This window comes from Haematobia irritans, chromosome 3 (assembly GCF_050003625.1).
Source record: "Haematobia irritans isolate KBUSLIRL chromosome 3, ASM5000362v1, whole genome shotgun sequence".
Classification (NCBI taxonomy): domain Eukaryota; kingdom Metazoa; phylum Arthropoda; class Insecta; order Diptera; family Muscidae; genus Haematobia; species Haematobia irritans.
In genome coordinates this window covers 215958171-215971198 of record NC_134399.1, presented here as the reverse complement: position 1 = coordinate 215971198, position 13028 = coordinate 215958171, and the positions used below count along the sequence as shown (strand labels likewise).

General features: G+C 31.2%; 1 protein-coding gene across 1 annotated transcript; it reads left to right on the top strand.

The window, feature by feature from the left end:
* The first annotated feature begins 11022 nt into the window (after positions 1-11022).
* LOC142231431 (dorsal root ganglia homeobox protein) lies at positions 11023-11440 on the top strand. Its single transcript, XM_075302038.1, has one exon. It carries the CDS (start codon positions 11177-11179, stop codon positions 11438-11440), a length of 264 nt encoding a protein of 87 aa, XP_075158153.1. The 5' UTR covers positions 11023-11176.
* The last annotated feature ends 1588 nt before the right edge of the window (positions 11441-13028 follow it).

Genomic DNA, 13028 nt, shown 5'->3' with positions numbered 1-13028 from the left:
GTTTCTATAGAAAATGTTGTTAAAATTTGATTTCTATAGAAAAATTTGTCAAAATTTTATTTCAATAGAAAATTTTGTCAACATTTTATTTTTATAGAAAATGTTGTATAAATTTTATTTCTAAAGAAAATGTCGTCAAAATTTTATTTCTATAGAAAATTTTGTCAAAATTTAATTCTATAGAAAATTTGTGAATTTGGAGAGAACTATTTTAGTTGGAGAGAACTATTTTGCAAAATCTAACAAAAAAAGTAAATCTTCCATTTCCATCAAAATTTTATTTCTATAGAAAATTTTGTCAAAACTTTATTTCTATAGAACATTTTGTCAAAATTTTATTTCTATAGAACATTTTGTCACAATTTTATTTCTAAAGAAAATTTTGTTTCTATAGAAAATGTTGTTAAAATTTGATTTCTATAGAAAAATTTGTCAAAATTTTATTTCTATAGAAAATTTTGTCAACATTTTATTTTTGTAGAAAATTTTGTATAAATTTTATTTCTAAAGAAAATGTCGTAAACATTTTATTTCAATAGAAAATTTTTGCAAAATTTTATTTCTATAGAAAATTTTATCAAAATTGTATTTCTATAGAAAATTTTGTCAAAATTTTATTTCTAAAGAAAATGTCGTCAAAATTTTATTTCTATAGAAAATTTTGTCAAAATTTTATTTCTATAGAAAATTTGTGAATTTGGAGAGAACTATTTTGCAAAATCTAACAAAAAGTAAATCTTCCATTTCCATCAAAATTTTATTTCTATAGAAAATTTTGTCAAAACTTTATTTCTATAGAATATTTTGTCAAAATTTTATTTCTATAGAACATTTTGTCACAATTTTATTTCTAAAGAAAATTTTGTTTCTATAGAAAATGTTGTTAAAATTTGATTTCTATAGAAAAATTTGTCAAAATTTTATTTCTATAGAAAATTTTGTATAAATTTTATTTCTAAAGAAAATGTCGTCAACATTTTATTTCAATAGAAAATTTTTGGAAAATTTTATTTCTATAGAAAATTTTATCAAAATTGTATTTCTATAGAAAATTTGTGAATTTGGAGAGAACTATTTTAGTTGGAGAGGACTATTTTGCAAAATCTAACAAAAAAGTAAATCTTTCATTTTTGGTAGATTTCTACCAACTATGGCGACAACTTTTGTCACAAACCAAATAACATAGAAAAGAAATTTTTTTATTGGAAAAATTTGTATACGATGAAAATAAGACACAAAAAATTTATTTTTAATTTCATAATTGTTAAAATTGTTTCCTCAGATAAGTTTTTATTTATGGTTGTACGTTGCATATATTTTAATTATAAAACCTTGTATTGTTCTTATTTGTTTAAAAAAAAATTGTCATTAATTGTGTAAATTGCGTGCCCTAAAATGTAATTTGCATAATCCTTCATATTGGGCCACACTTTTTTCAGTGTATGGTTTATTAAAAAATATGAACAAAACTGTATTACAAATGCCGACAACACAAAAATAAGTAAATATTTTTCGATAAATTCAAGAATATTTATTACCCCCATTTTCATGAAGCTCCGTTAGTGCTTTTAAACCGTATTATGGACATAGCTGTCGTCTTGCCTATATATTCCATATCCCAATTAGGAACTTAACTGCCGAAAATTTTTCAGTTAAAATTAACCGGAGAGAAGATATTTGCAATTTACTTTCTGTTAACTGGGAGTTAAAGCTTAACGGAGCTACATGAAATTGGCCGTTAGACATACATACATATTTTTTCATTTGTTAAAGAAAATTTCGTATTTTGAAGATAAAATTGATGTTAGAACATACGCAGTTCATGATGGACGTATATTTGGTAAAATTTAACTATTAATCCTAATTATTGCCATGAATTTAAATAAAGTTATATTGGATTTAGAGCCCTGGAGAATTCACTCTTTATTGAATGTGATAAAGCCTTAGTAATGTTTTCCAAATTCCCATAGATAAATTTTGAAATACTGTACGTTTTTAACTGTTCTTCTTATATATGCCAACGATGAGAATAAAATCACCAATGTTGTTGTTCTTGTTGTTGTAGTATGAGCATTGTTTTGTTGTGTATATTAAATGAATGAAGGGATGTAATTTTCTCATTTGCACGTTTTGTATACAATTCTCTTATTCCCCCCCACACCTCCCATAGTCGCATCCATGCAACAATATTTGTATTCACCACCCACAATTCAGTCATTCTCATCTTCACACTCACACATAAACGAATAGCATTTTAATGTTATCCTTGTATTGTTGTCAAGGCTTAACGGCGGTGGGGCTCTCAAGTTGGGTTGGTGGGTGGCAGCGCTTGCGCTAAAATTATATTTATTTATTATTTTAACAGCAGTAGCAACAAAAACAACAAGAACTCTATGACTATATACGTGAGTATGAGAGTTCATCATCATACATCATCATCATGTTGTTTTGTTTTTGTATATTCTTTTAGCTTATTCCATTTAAAAGTAGAATAGGCGGAGCAGTGTTGTTTGGTGTTGTTTTTGTTGTTGTGCAAATGCCATAGAAGGCTGCTCTCATTGTTGTTGATATTTATGTTTTTATACATTTATAAGTAAAGCCAATCATAACTGAGTAAAAGAAATTATAAACGAATGAACAAAACGACAACAACAACAACAAGACGACCAGCAACAGTATTCGTGTGGCTGTCGTGTATCGCGTATACCAACAACAAGCCTCTGATAGACTCAATTTAGGAAGGTAAGAAGAAGCAGAGTTAACAACCTGCACAGTATGGGAATAAGCTAAAGCCCAAGATATGATATAAAAAATCTATGGATGATAGGGTTTGGTGAAGGGAAAGAAAAAACTGTTGGCAACTGAGGATACTTTGTTTTTTTTTTTTTTTTTAATTTTTTTGCTTCTATAGATATAATGAATATTGTTTTTACGTGTTGTTGTATATAAAAATGCATACATCCATATAGAAATTTCAATTTTGCATCTGTGTATGGTTGAGTATATTCTATTATCCTGCTGGTAATGATTGTTGTTGCTGTTAATTAAGTATATGCTAAAGCTTCAGTCCACCATTTTAAATATGTTTTTGCAATTTGATGTTGTTTACTGATGTTCTTGTTCTACATAACAATGGAATTTTCATTAAAAAGAGGTGTGTGTGTGTGTGTGTTAGTGTAGTGTATTGCATACAATTAATTAGGAACATTTCTAGGTACTTTGACATATTCTTTTGATTGAATTCAGTCTTTCTTCTCAAAGAAGCCATATTGTGTAAACACTGATAATAATTTTTTATAGAAAAAACGATGTTTTGGCATTTCCTATAAATTTGGGATATTAACCATAATTAAAGATAATAAAAACATCACAGTTGTTTTACAATATTATTTTAAACATTTTACATATAGTGAATATGAATGTGTAAAATTGTCCGGTCTTAACCGTAGCTCTGAAATTTGAAAATATCGGAAAGTCAAAAACTTGATTTTTCAAAATTTTGCAAAAGACTTTTCCAAATTTAAACAAGTAGGGAAAGTCTAAAATCGGGCGGGGCCGACTATATTATACCCTGCACCGCTTTGTAGATCCACATTTTCGATACGATCACATTTTCAAATCACTCAAATGCGTTGGGTACTATATATAAAGGTTTATGTTCCCTTATACATATATTTAAATCTGACCCGATCTGGATAAAATTTGTTATACTTTTACAAAATCTATAGACTTAAAATTTAAGTCGGCTAATGCCCTGGGATGGAACATAATGTTAGTAATAAACAAGTAAGGAAAGTCTAAAGTCGAGCGGGGCCGACTATATTATACCCTGCACCACTTTGTTGATCTAAATTTTCGATACCATATCACATCCGTCAAATGTGTTGGGGTCTATATATAAAGGTTTGTCCCAAATACATACATTCAAATATCACTCGATCTGGACAGAATTTGATAGACTTCTACCAAATCTATAGACTCAAAATTTAAGTCGGCTAATGCACTAGGGTGGAACACAATGTTGGTAACAAATATGTGAAACATTTAAATCTGAAGCAATTTTAAGGAAACTTCGCAAAATTTTATTTATTTATTTATTTTATGTTGGTATTTTGACCATTTTTGTCGAAATCAGAAAAACGTATATATGGGAGCTATATCTAAATCTGAACCGATTTAAACCAAATTTGACACGCATAGCAACAATGCTAATTCTACTCCCTGTGCAAAATTTCAACTAAATCGGAGTTAAAAATTGGCCTCTGTGGTCATATGAGTGTAAATCGGGCGAAAGCTATATATGGGAGCTATATCTAAATCTGAACCGATTTAAACCAAATTTGACACGCATAGCAACAATGCTAATTCTACTCCCTGTGCAAAATTTCAACTAAATCGGAGTTAAAAATTGGCCTCTGTGGTCATATGAGTGTAAATCGGGCGAAAGCTATATATGGGAGCTATATCTAAATCTGAACCGATTTCAACCAAATTTGGCACGCATAGCAACAATGCTAATTCTACTACCTGTGCAAAATTTCAACTAAATCGGAGTTAAAAATTGGACTCTGTGGTCATATGAGTGTAAATCGGTCGAAAGCTATATATGGGAGATATATCTAAATCTGAACCGATTTCAACCAAATTTGGCACGCATAGCTGCAATGCTAATTCTACTATCTGTGCAAAATTTCAACTAAATCGGAGCAAAAAATTGGCCTCTGTGGTCATATGAGTGTAAATCGGCCGAAAGCTATATATGGAAGCTATATCTAAATCTGAACCGATTTCAACCAAATTTGGCACGCATAGCTACAATACTAATTTTACTCCCTGTGACCGTATTAGTCCATATCGGGCGAATGATATATATGGGAGCTATATCTAAATCTGAACCGATTTCAATAAAATTTGGCACACTTGACTATAGTGCTAATTGTTCTTCTTGTGCAAAATTTTAAGCAAATTATGGTAAAACTCTGGCTTCTGGGGCCATATAAGTCCATATCGGGCGAAATATATATATGGGAGCTATATCTAAATCTGAACCGTTTTCTTCCAAAATCAATAGGTATCTATTCTGAGCCAAAACACATACTTGTGCCAAATTTGAAGTCGATTGGACTAAAACTGCGACCTAGACTTTGATTACAAAAACGTGTTCACGGACAGACGGACATCGCTATATCGACTCAGGAGCCCACCCTGAGCATTTTTGCCAAAGACACCATGTGTCTATCTCGTCTCCTTCTGGGTGTTGCAAACATATGCACTAACTTATAATACCCTGTTCCACAGTGTGGAGCAGGGTATAATTATTGCAATATTATTTTATTATGATATATGGGTATTACTCAATTATGTATGGAACAAAATATCGGCCAAATGGGCGCCGCGACCTCGGTGGCACACCTTCATCCGATGGTCCAAATTTTCGATGACGCTGAGGCATAATGGAGGTTCTATGCCGTCAAAGTGCCGAATTATCTCATCCTTTAACTCTTGAATTGTTGCTGGCTTATCGACGTACACATTTTCTTTCAAAAAATCCCAAAGAAAAAAGTCCAACGGAGTCAAATCACATGATCTGGGCGCCCAATGGACATCGCCATTACGTGAGATAACACGGCCATTGAATTTGTTGCGCAAAGCAGCCATTGTTTCGTTAGCTGTGTGGCAAGTGACACCGTCCTGCTGAAACCACATATCGTCCACATCGATATCTTCCAATTCGGGCCATAAAAAGTTCGTTATCAGCTCACGATAGCGAACACCATTCACAGTAACTGCCTGACCGGCCTCATTTTGGAAAAAATACGGTCCGATGATGCCGCCAGCCCATAAACCGCACCAAACAGTCACTATTTGTGCATTGGTTTTTCGACAATCACTCTTGGATTCTCATTCGCTCAAATGCGGCAATTCTGTTTATTGACAGATCCACTGAGGTGAAAATGTGCCTCATCACTGAAGATGATTTTCTTCGAAAATTGATCATCCACTGTTGCCATTTCTTGGAACCATTTAACACGTTGTTGGATTGTGTATCTCTCCATGGTTCAAATTGAGTAAGTCTGAAATAGAGAAATGTCAAATAAAATTCGGAAAAAATTGGCGTTTAGGTGTGGTTCACACTCAACATCGGCCCTTACAATTTAACCACCCTTTACAAAAGCCGACTTTTTGATTCTTATTACAATCCCTAGTTCAAATTAGGCTAATCGACCTTTGTTTCAATAACTTAATAATAATACTAATTCCTTAATCTTCATGTCCAATTAGCTCGTATTAGAGTTGTAATAATATGTAAAGACTTTCGATATGTTTGAAAATCGACTTTTAACGAAAAAGCCCAAATGTCGGAAGGAGAATATGACTAAACTACTTATATGGTAACACTAAAAGTCCAAAGGTCGATAAGTCCATCTTTCCAAATTTTTAAAAAGTTAAAACTTTTTGACCCTTGTCCGTTTTTTTAATTGCAACTTTCTTAGCTATTTCGTGCACCTTTAATTGATACTCTGCCAATACGAGATCGAGGGCTTCTAGATGCTCGAGTAATATAATCGAGAGATACGCTCAAAAAAAGTTAGTTGGATCCAAAGATTTTGATTTTCCGTTCGACTTAAGGATTTTGGTTTTGATTCCGAGCCAGAGGCTCATGGAATTATTATGTTTGGAGAAAGTTTCCTTTCCTCTAATAATTGTTTGCCTACGTTAGTTAAAAAACGGGGAAAAATTATACACAAATGAAGCATAAAGATTTACTAAATTCGTACTTTTCACAAAATAGTTCATTATTTCTTTAAATTTTTAAATTTTTCTACAAATGAGTCAATTTTGAACTTCGTATGACACTAAAGACATCCTTGCAATTTTGAAGTCCAATTTTTTGTATCAATCTACAAAAATGTCTTTAACAAGTGAAAAAAAATTAATAATGTCTAATAAACTTTCTTGAACTTGTCGAAAAATATCTTTTTATTTTCTTGATATCGGCATGAGGTCAGCACTTTTAATACTGTCTTTTACATTTTCTAAAAATAATCAAAAAAAAATTTTTTGTTTTGTTATTGTTGGTTTTGTTCTTTAAGCATTGTTGTTATTTTTTATTGCAGCTTAAAACCATACATTGACTAAACTACAAGTGTAGCTTAACCAACAGAGGAAAAGAATGTTTGTCAAATTTATTTGGGCAAAGCCCTATAGACTGCAAGATGGTTGGATGGACGCACGTTTCGGAATTACCACATTCCTCATCAGCATCCTCTACTCGCAGCAAAACTATTATCAGAATAAATTCAGGCAGTTCATTAAACCCAACAATAAACCACACTTGAACCCTCCGAAAAAAGGTTTTACATTGATTATTTCGGCATAAGCCGGCTATCAATCAGAAACGTGCGTCCATCCAACCATCTTGCAGTCTATAGGGCTTTGCCCAAATAAATTTGACAAACATTCTTTTCCTCTGTTGGTTAAGCTACACTTGTAGTTTAGTCAATGTATGGTTTTAAGCTGCAATAAAAAACAACAACAATAATCAAAACTTTCTAAAATGACCCAAAAATTTTTCTTCCTGGTGGGTTCACTGGCTTTTCAGTGTAGGATACAAATCTCATTTATTGAATTTTCATTGTCTTTTTGCGGTATATTGATGCTCCTCACGTACAAACAAATGACAGTTTAAAAATCCAAATTTTAATGAATACTTCTAAGTAAAAATATTTTCTTAATTCCAATAAGACTTTAAACTAAATATGCAAAATTCTCAGAATTAGTCTAAGCCTATATTTGAAGCGTTTTTATATTAAATCTTAAGATTCAGTTAATTTAACGACAATTTTTTAAATACAAAATGTGTTTCCTTAAATTGAGAAAAATTGGCCTTAGCTCAAAAATATACGACTTTAACGGAGGGACGCAAATTGTGTGTTAATAAAAAATTTTAAGCAAAGATTATGAAATTTTTTTAATTAAAATTTTATTATTTTAAACAAAATTTTCCTTATTATTTTGTAAATAGCTCCTCCTACAATTTTGGTTGCATATTCTTTAACATCACGTAAGTATTTTTTCAGTGTAGGTCAACATAATCACTAATTCTATGTGCAACATATCAATCTAAAATTAGACCCAATTCGTAATTTTAAGTTCTTCTCTAAACAAGGCAGCAGTTTGAAAAGGTGTCGGATCCTGTTGTAAAAAATATGCCATACATAGTGGAAAATTTTCAACACAACAACAAACGATATTTATATTTTTTAGTTCATTTAAAGTTGGCCTGTTTGATTCTTGAATGGTTTTCTGTCCGTTTAAATTATAACATTTTTTTGTTGTGCCGAATATCACTAATTCGGTAGGCTGGTATGTGGTATATCATCTCTCTTACAGTTTACTCTGTGAGATCGCTTCAATTGATGTACACTCACCGACTTCCGTGAAGATATGTGTTATAAACATCTCATAATTGAGTATTCCATTATCTCATATTTATCCATACTCATTTCGAAGAGAGCCACTAAGTATGTTACGTGCAAAAAAGAGTTCAATAACCAAACATGAGTATAAACTAAGAGTTGACAAGAGATTCCTTTAGCTATAGCTATAGTTATCAACACTTCACATAAGATAAGATACAAAAAAAAACACCAAATGGAATGGAGACGGGAGTTGAAATCAAAATGAAGAAAAAAGAGCATATCAAAACATTGAGAGCATCGAATCAAACTCAAGAGTCAACCACACATACTCAAAAATTCAACTAGCCACTCAGTCAGCATCAAATGGCATCCATTTCGTTAGCCAACAAGCCAGTCACCTCAGACAAGAGGATAACTGAATAAATTTGCATATGGCGCGCAAATTCTAAAGAACTGAATTGCTTTGTAATCGCTTATTGTTCGTGTGCATTTCGTCGAGATACTACTGCTGATGCTCCTAATAAACACACTCTTAGAAATATATGTTTTTCATATGTTCCGATATAAACAAAATGTGTTTCGGGCACAATTTTAAAACACAATATATTTAAGTGCAAACATGCAATGTTCCTAAACTAACACTAAATGTTTGGGACATCTATGTTAATATGTTAGAATATATTATGTTTGGGGCATGAATGTTTCATAAAAATCATATGTGTGAATACAAACATATATAAATTTACAAATTTCAACTAAACATACATATGTTGTGATATTTTATTCAAAGCGACAGAGAGAGTATAGAGAGAAATAGAGATGGAAACCGGGAGAGTTGACGAAAGATATCAATATAACACAGCAAAAGAGTCAAAAGAGAACAATTTCTGTGAAACCGCTTGTATGTTGTTTCGGAAAACTGTTTTATGATAAGGCCACAAATTTGATATGTTTAAGTCTAAATATTATTTAATTTGAATAAAGAGAATATACATTCTGAACCAAGAGAATAGACATTTGAAAAACAAACAGCTTATGTTTTCGCCTTGAGAGCAGCATTTTATGTATGTGTGGACATGTGTTTTGTTTATCATTTTGGCATTATGGGCACAATTTTTTTCTTGGTTCGTTAAAAGAAATCAGGGGTCTTCATAAAAATAACGAAAGGGCACTATACTCTTTTTAGAGTTTGGACGGTAAAATGAAATAAGGAGGAAATAGTGAAAAATTACACAGTAAAATGTAAAAAAACAAATTTTAGTTTCTCTTTATTAAAAAGTAGTCCACGAGGAGTTGACGGACACCATCAAATATAAAAGCAGGCATTAAGTTCGACTTTTACAGCTAAAACAATTTAAAAAGTTTATTTTCTTTAAAATGAATTATTAAAGAAAAATAAAAGGAATTTTAGAGCGATGGTGTTAAATGCTAGTAAAAAATTGTTCACTCCTAAATAAATTTATGTTTATATTACAAAATTATGTATGTATGTTTATACTCGACTCCACGTTCTTCTTTTGTTAGTTTTTGAATTCCTTCCAAATTTTAAAGTTTTGTACAAAAACAGTTTTTTATTACAAGATTGTTATTTTTGCAATAAAAAATAATATTTTATCCAAAAATCATTCAATTTCGTTTATATCAAGCACTGTTACTGACTATAAATCTTTAATAACGCACATTTCGATGTTTCATTTAAAAAAATTAATATAGTATAAATATAAAGGTGTAAATTAAAAAAAAACAAAAACAAAAACAAAAAAAATGTTCGGTCGGAGCAGGGATTGAACCCACGACCCTTTGCATGCAAGGCAGACATGCTAACCACTGCTCCACGTGGCAAACAAATGTATGTTTCTGTTAAATAATGTTATGTTTGCATGGGCTCGTGGGCGCTGCAAACTATGCTATATAAATGTAACTTAAAACGATAATTATCTACTGGTGACTATAACAGCTACGTAGCCCAGTGGATAGTGTGTTGGCTTACAAACTGTATGGTCCTCGGTTCGATTCTCCGTGCAGGCGAAAGGTAACATTTAAAAAATTTATAAAAGTGAATAATTTCTTCAACATTATTTGTATTACAGAGAAAGGTGCCAATAACTAAAAAATTTCGTGGAAGTGAAAATTACGAGTATGTTAGGGAATGAGCACAATCGTGTTTGGGAAAAATTCTTCCAAGCATATAATATTTTTGGCTCAAAATGCTTCCAAACATATAATATGTTCACATAAAACAAACATATTAATGTTTCGGCAGTATGCAATAATATATGGGCTTCCTGCAAAATATGTTTGGAACATATGTTAAAGAAGCGATTTTTTTTGAGGGTGCATGTACGAATAAAGTCCCATAGAAATATGCACACACACGTATACAAGTTCACCAACGTTAGGATAATAGCCGAATACTTCTGCTGCTGTTGCTGTTGCTTTCTTTTGACTCTTGGGATGCAAATGTAACACGAACGAAATAACGACAACCGAGGACAACGATGACGATGCGAAGCGATAATATTAGCATTTGGTGGAATAATACCATGAATAAAAAGGCAAACATTATTATGTCCTATGAACAGTTACGTTGCAAGTGTGATACGTGATGCACGGTTAAAGGACTAAATAATCGAAAATCATCTAAATAATAAAAATAATAATAATAATTTTAAATTCATTTATAAATATTACAAAAATATATTAAACAAATATTTGAATATAAAATATTTGAAAAAAAGCAACAAATATCAAATATGGCTGGCCCATTCCTATCGCCTTTGCCGGGAGATCTTTTAACGGAATATATGTTCGGCCGTCGACGTCAGAGACGTAATCGTACAACTTTTACCCCACAACAGCTACAAGAATTGGAAGCTTTATTCCAAAAGACACACTATCCAGATGTTTTCCTACGTGAAGAGGTGGCATTACGTATAAGTTTGAGTGAAGCTCGTGTGCAGGTGATTTTTAAACATTTCAAACTTTTTGGATTAAAATGCAGCCAAATAATAAATTAAAAACTGTGATTTGTGATTTGAATTAATACAAAAATGTCTTTTGTCGTTTTGCATCACTTTATTTAGAAATCTTTAAAAATGTTTCTATAAATCTTCAGTGATTATCTTCAGCAAAATAAATTAATATGTGAAAATTAATTTTAAATAATATTACCATCAAATAAGTGTAAATTTCGTATGGGACCAAATCACAATGGACTGAATAGTCTAAGTGAGCCTGAAACTAAACCGAGCTACCACTTTAACCTAAGTCTTAAGTGGCTACCAACAAGATTTTCATGCAAAAACTTTTTCTGAAGACTACAGCTCATAAAAGGCACATCTCTGAAGTCATCTAGATGATGTGTCATATATTCAGGAAATTAATTTCATTTTATTTCGATGGAAAAGGTTTATATTTTCCAAAAAAAAAAATAATGCCTTTAAATTTAGAAGAAAACATTTCTTAATTATATCTCTAAATATCAAACTTATAGGCTCATCGGTTCGTTTTTTACGCGGACTATATCAAATTATGGAACTACATAAACCATTTATGTTTGATATTTGGGAAGACATATGTTACGTATGTTTATAACCCTCACGTATGCGCTTTCAAGGAAATCGGATGTATGTTGCTTTCCTAAGGCTCAAGAAGCCATTTCTGCAATTTTGTTTTTTAAGTGCACAATTCCAAAGAAATCATATAAAAGTTGCACTTTATACACGGCGAATAAATCTATATTGGGTATAGCTCTAAACAGGTGGCTATATCAGTTGGAGGATATATATGTACAGTGTACTTGTGGTAAGGTGAACACGTTTTTTCTGCCACTAACTACTTCGTAACGCTGAAAAACATGGAATTTGACGTTAAAGGCAGATTTAAAATGTAAAATATAGTTTAAAATAAATTTATGGAATTTTTTAGTGATCTAGTTTGGCTTTTTTCGTGAATGTAAAATTATTAATTTAAATTGCTTAATAATTCCATACCTACTGATATTTTACCGATCTCTTTTTTTTAATTTTTTCATAAAATTAAATTAAGTTTTTAATATTACTAATAATAAAAATAAAAGACTATAACGTGTAAAACTCCCGAATATGGCGATGTTTTGTTCTGAAATTCGCTGAAGTTCGCTAACGTGAACTCCCTTGGTTTTAATTAGTTCACGTTACCGCGAGTGCACTGTATATAAATCACTCGTGTGAAATTGTAAAGAGATGTGATAAAAACTTCGCGGTCCACAAGTTAAATATACACAGAAAATTTTTCACGAAAATTTTTCCAATTAAAGTCTTAATTGAGAAAAAAATATTCGATTAAAAATTAAATTCATACAAAAAAAAATTTAGTTGAAACAAAACTCAATCACAAAAATAAGTAGTATCAATTAATTATACCCACCACCATAGAATGGTGACGGTGGTATAATAAGTTTGTCATTCCGTTTGTAACACATCGAAATATCGATATCCGACTATATAAAGTATATATATTCTTGATCAGGGAGAAATTCTAAGACGATATAACGATGTCCGTCTGTCTGTCTGGCTAACTGGCTGTCTGTTGTAATCACGCTACAGTCTTCTATAATGAAGCAAT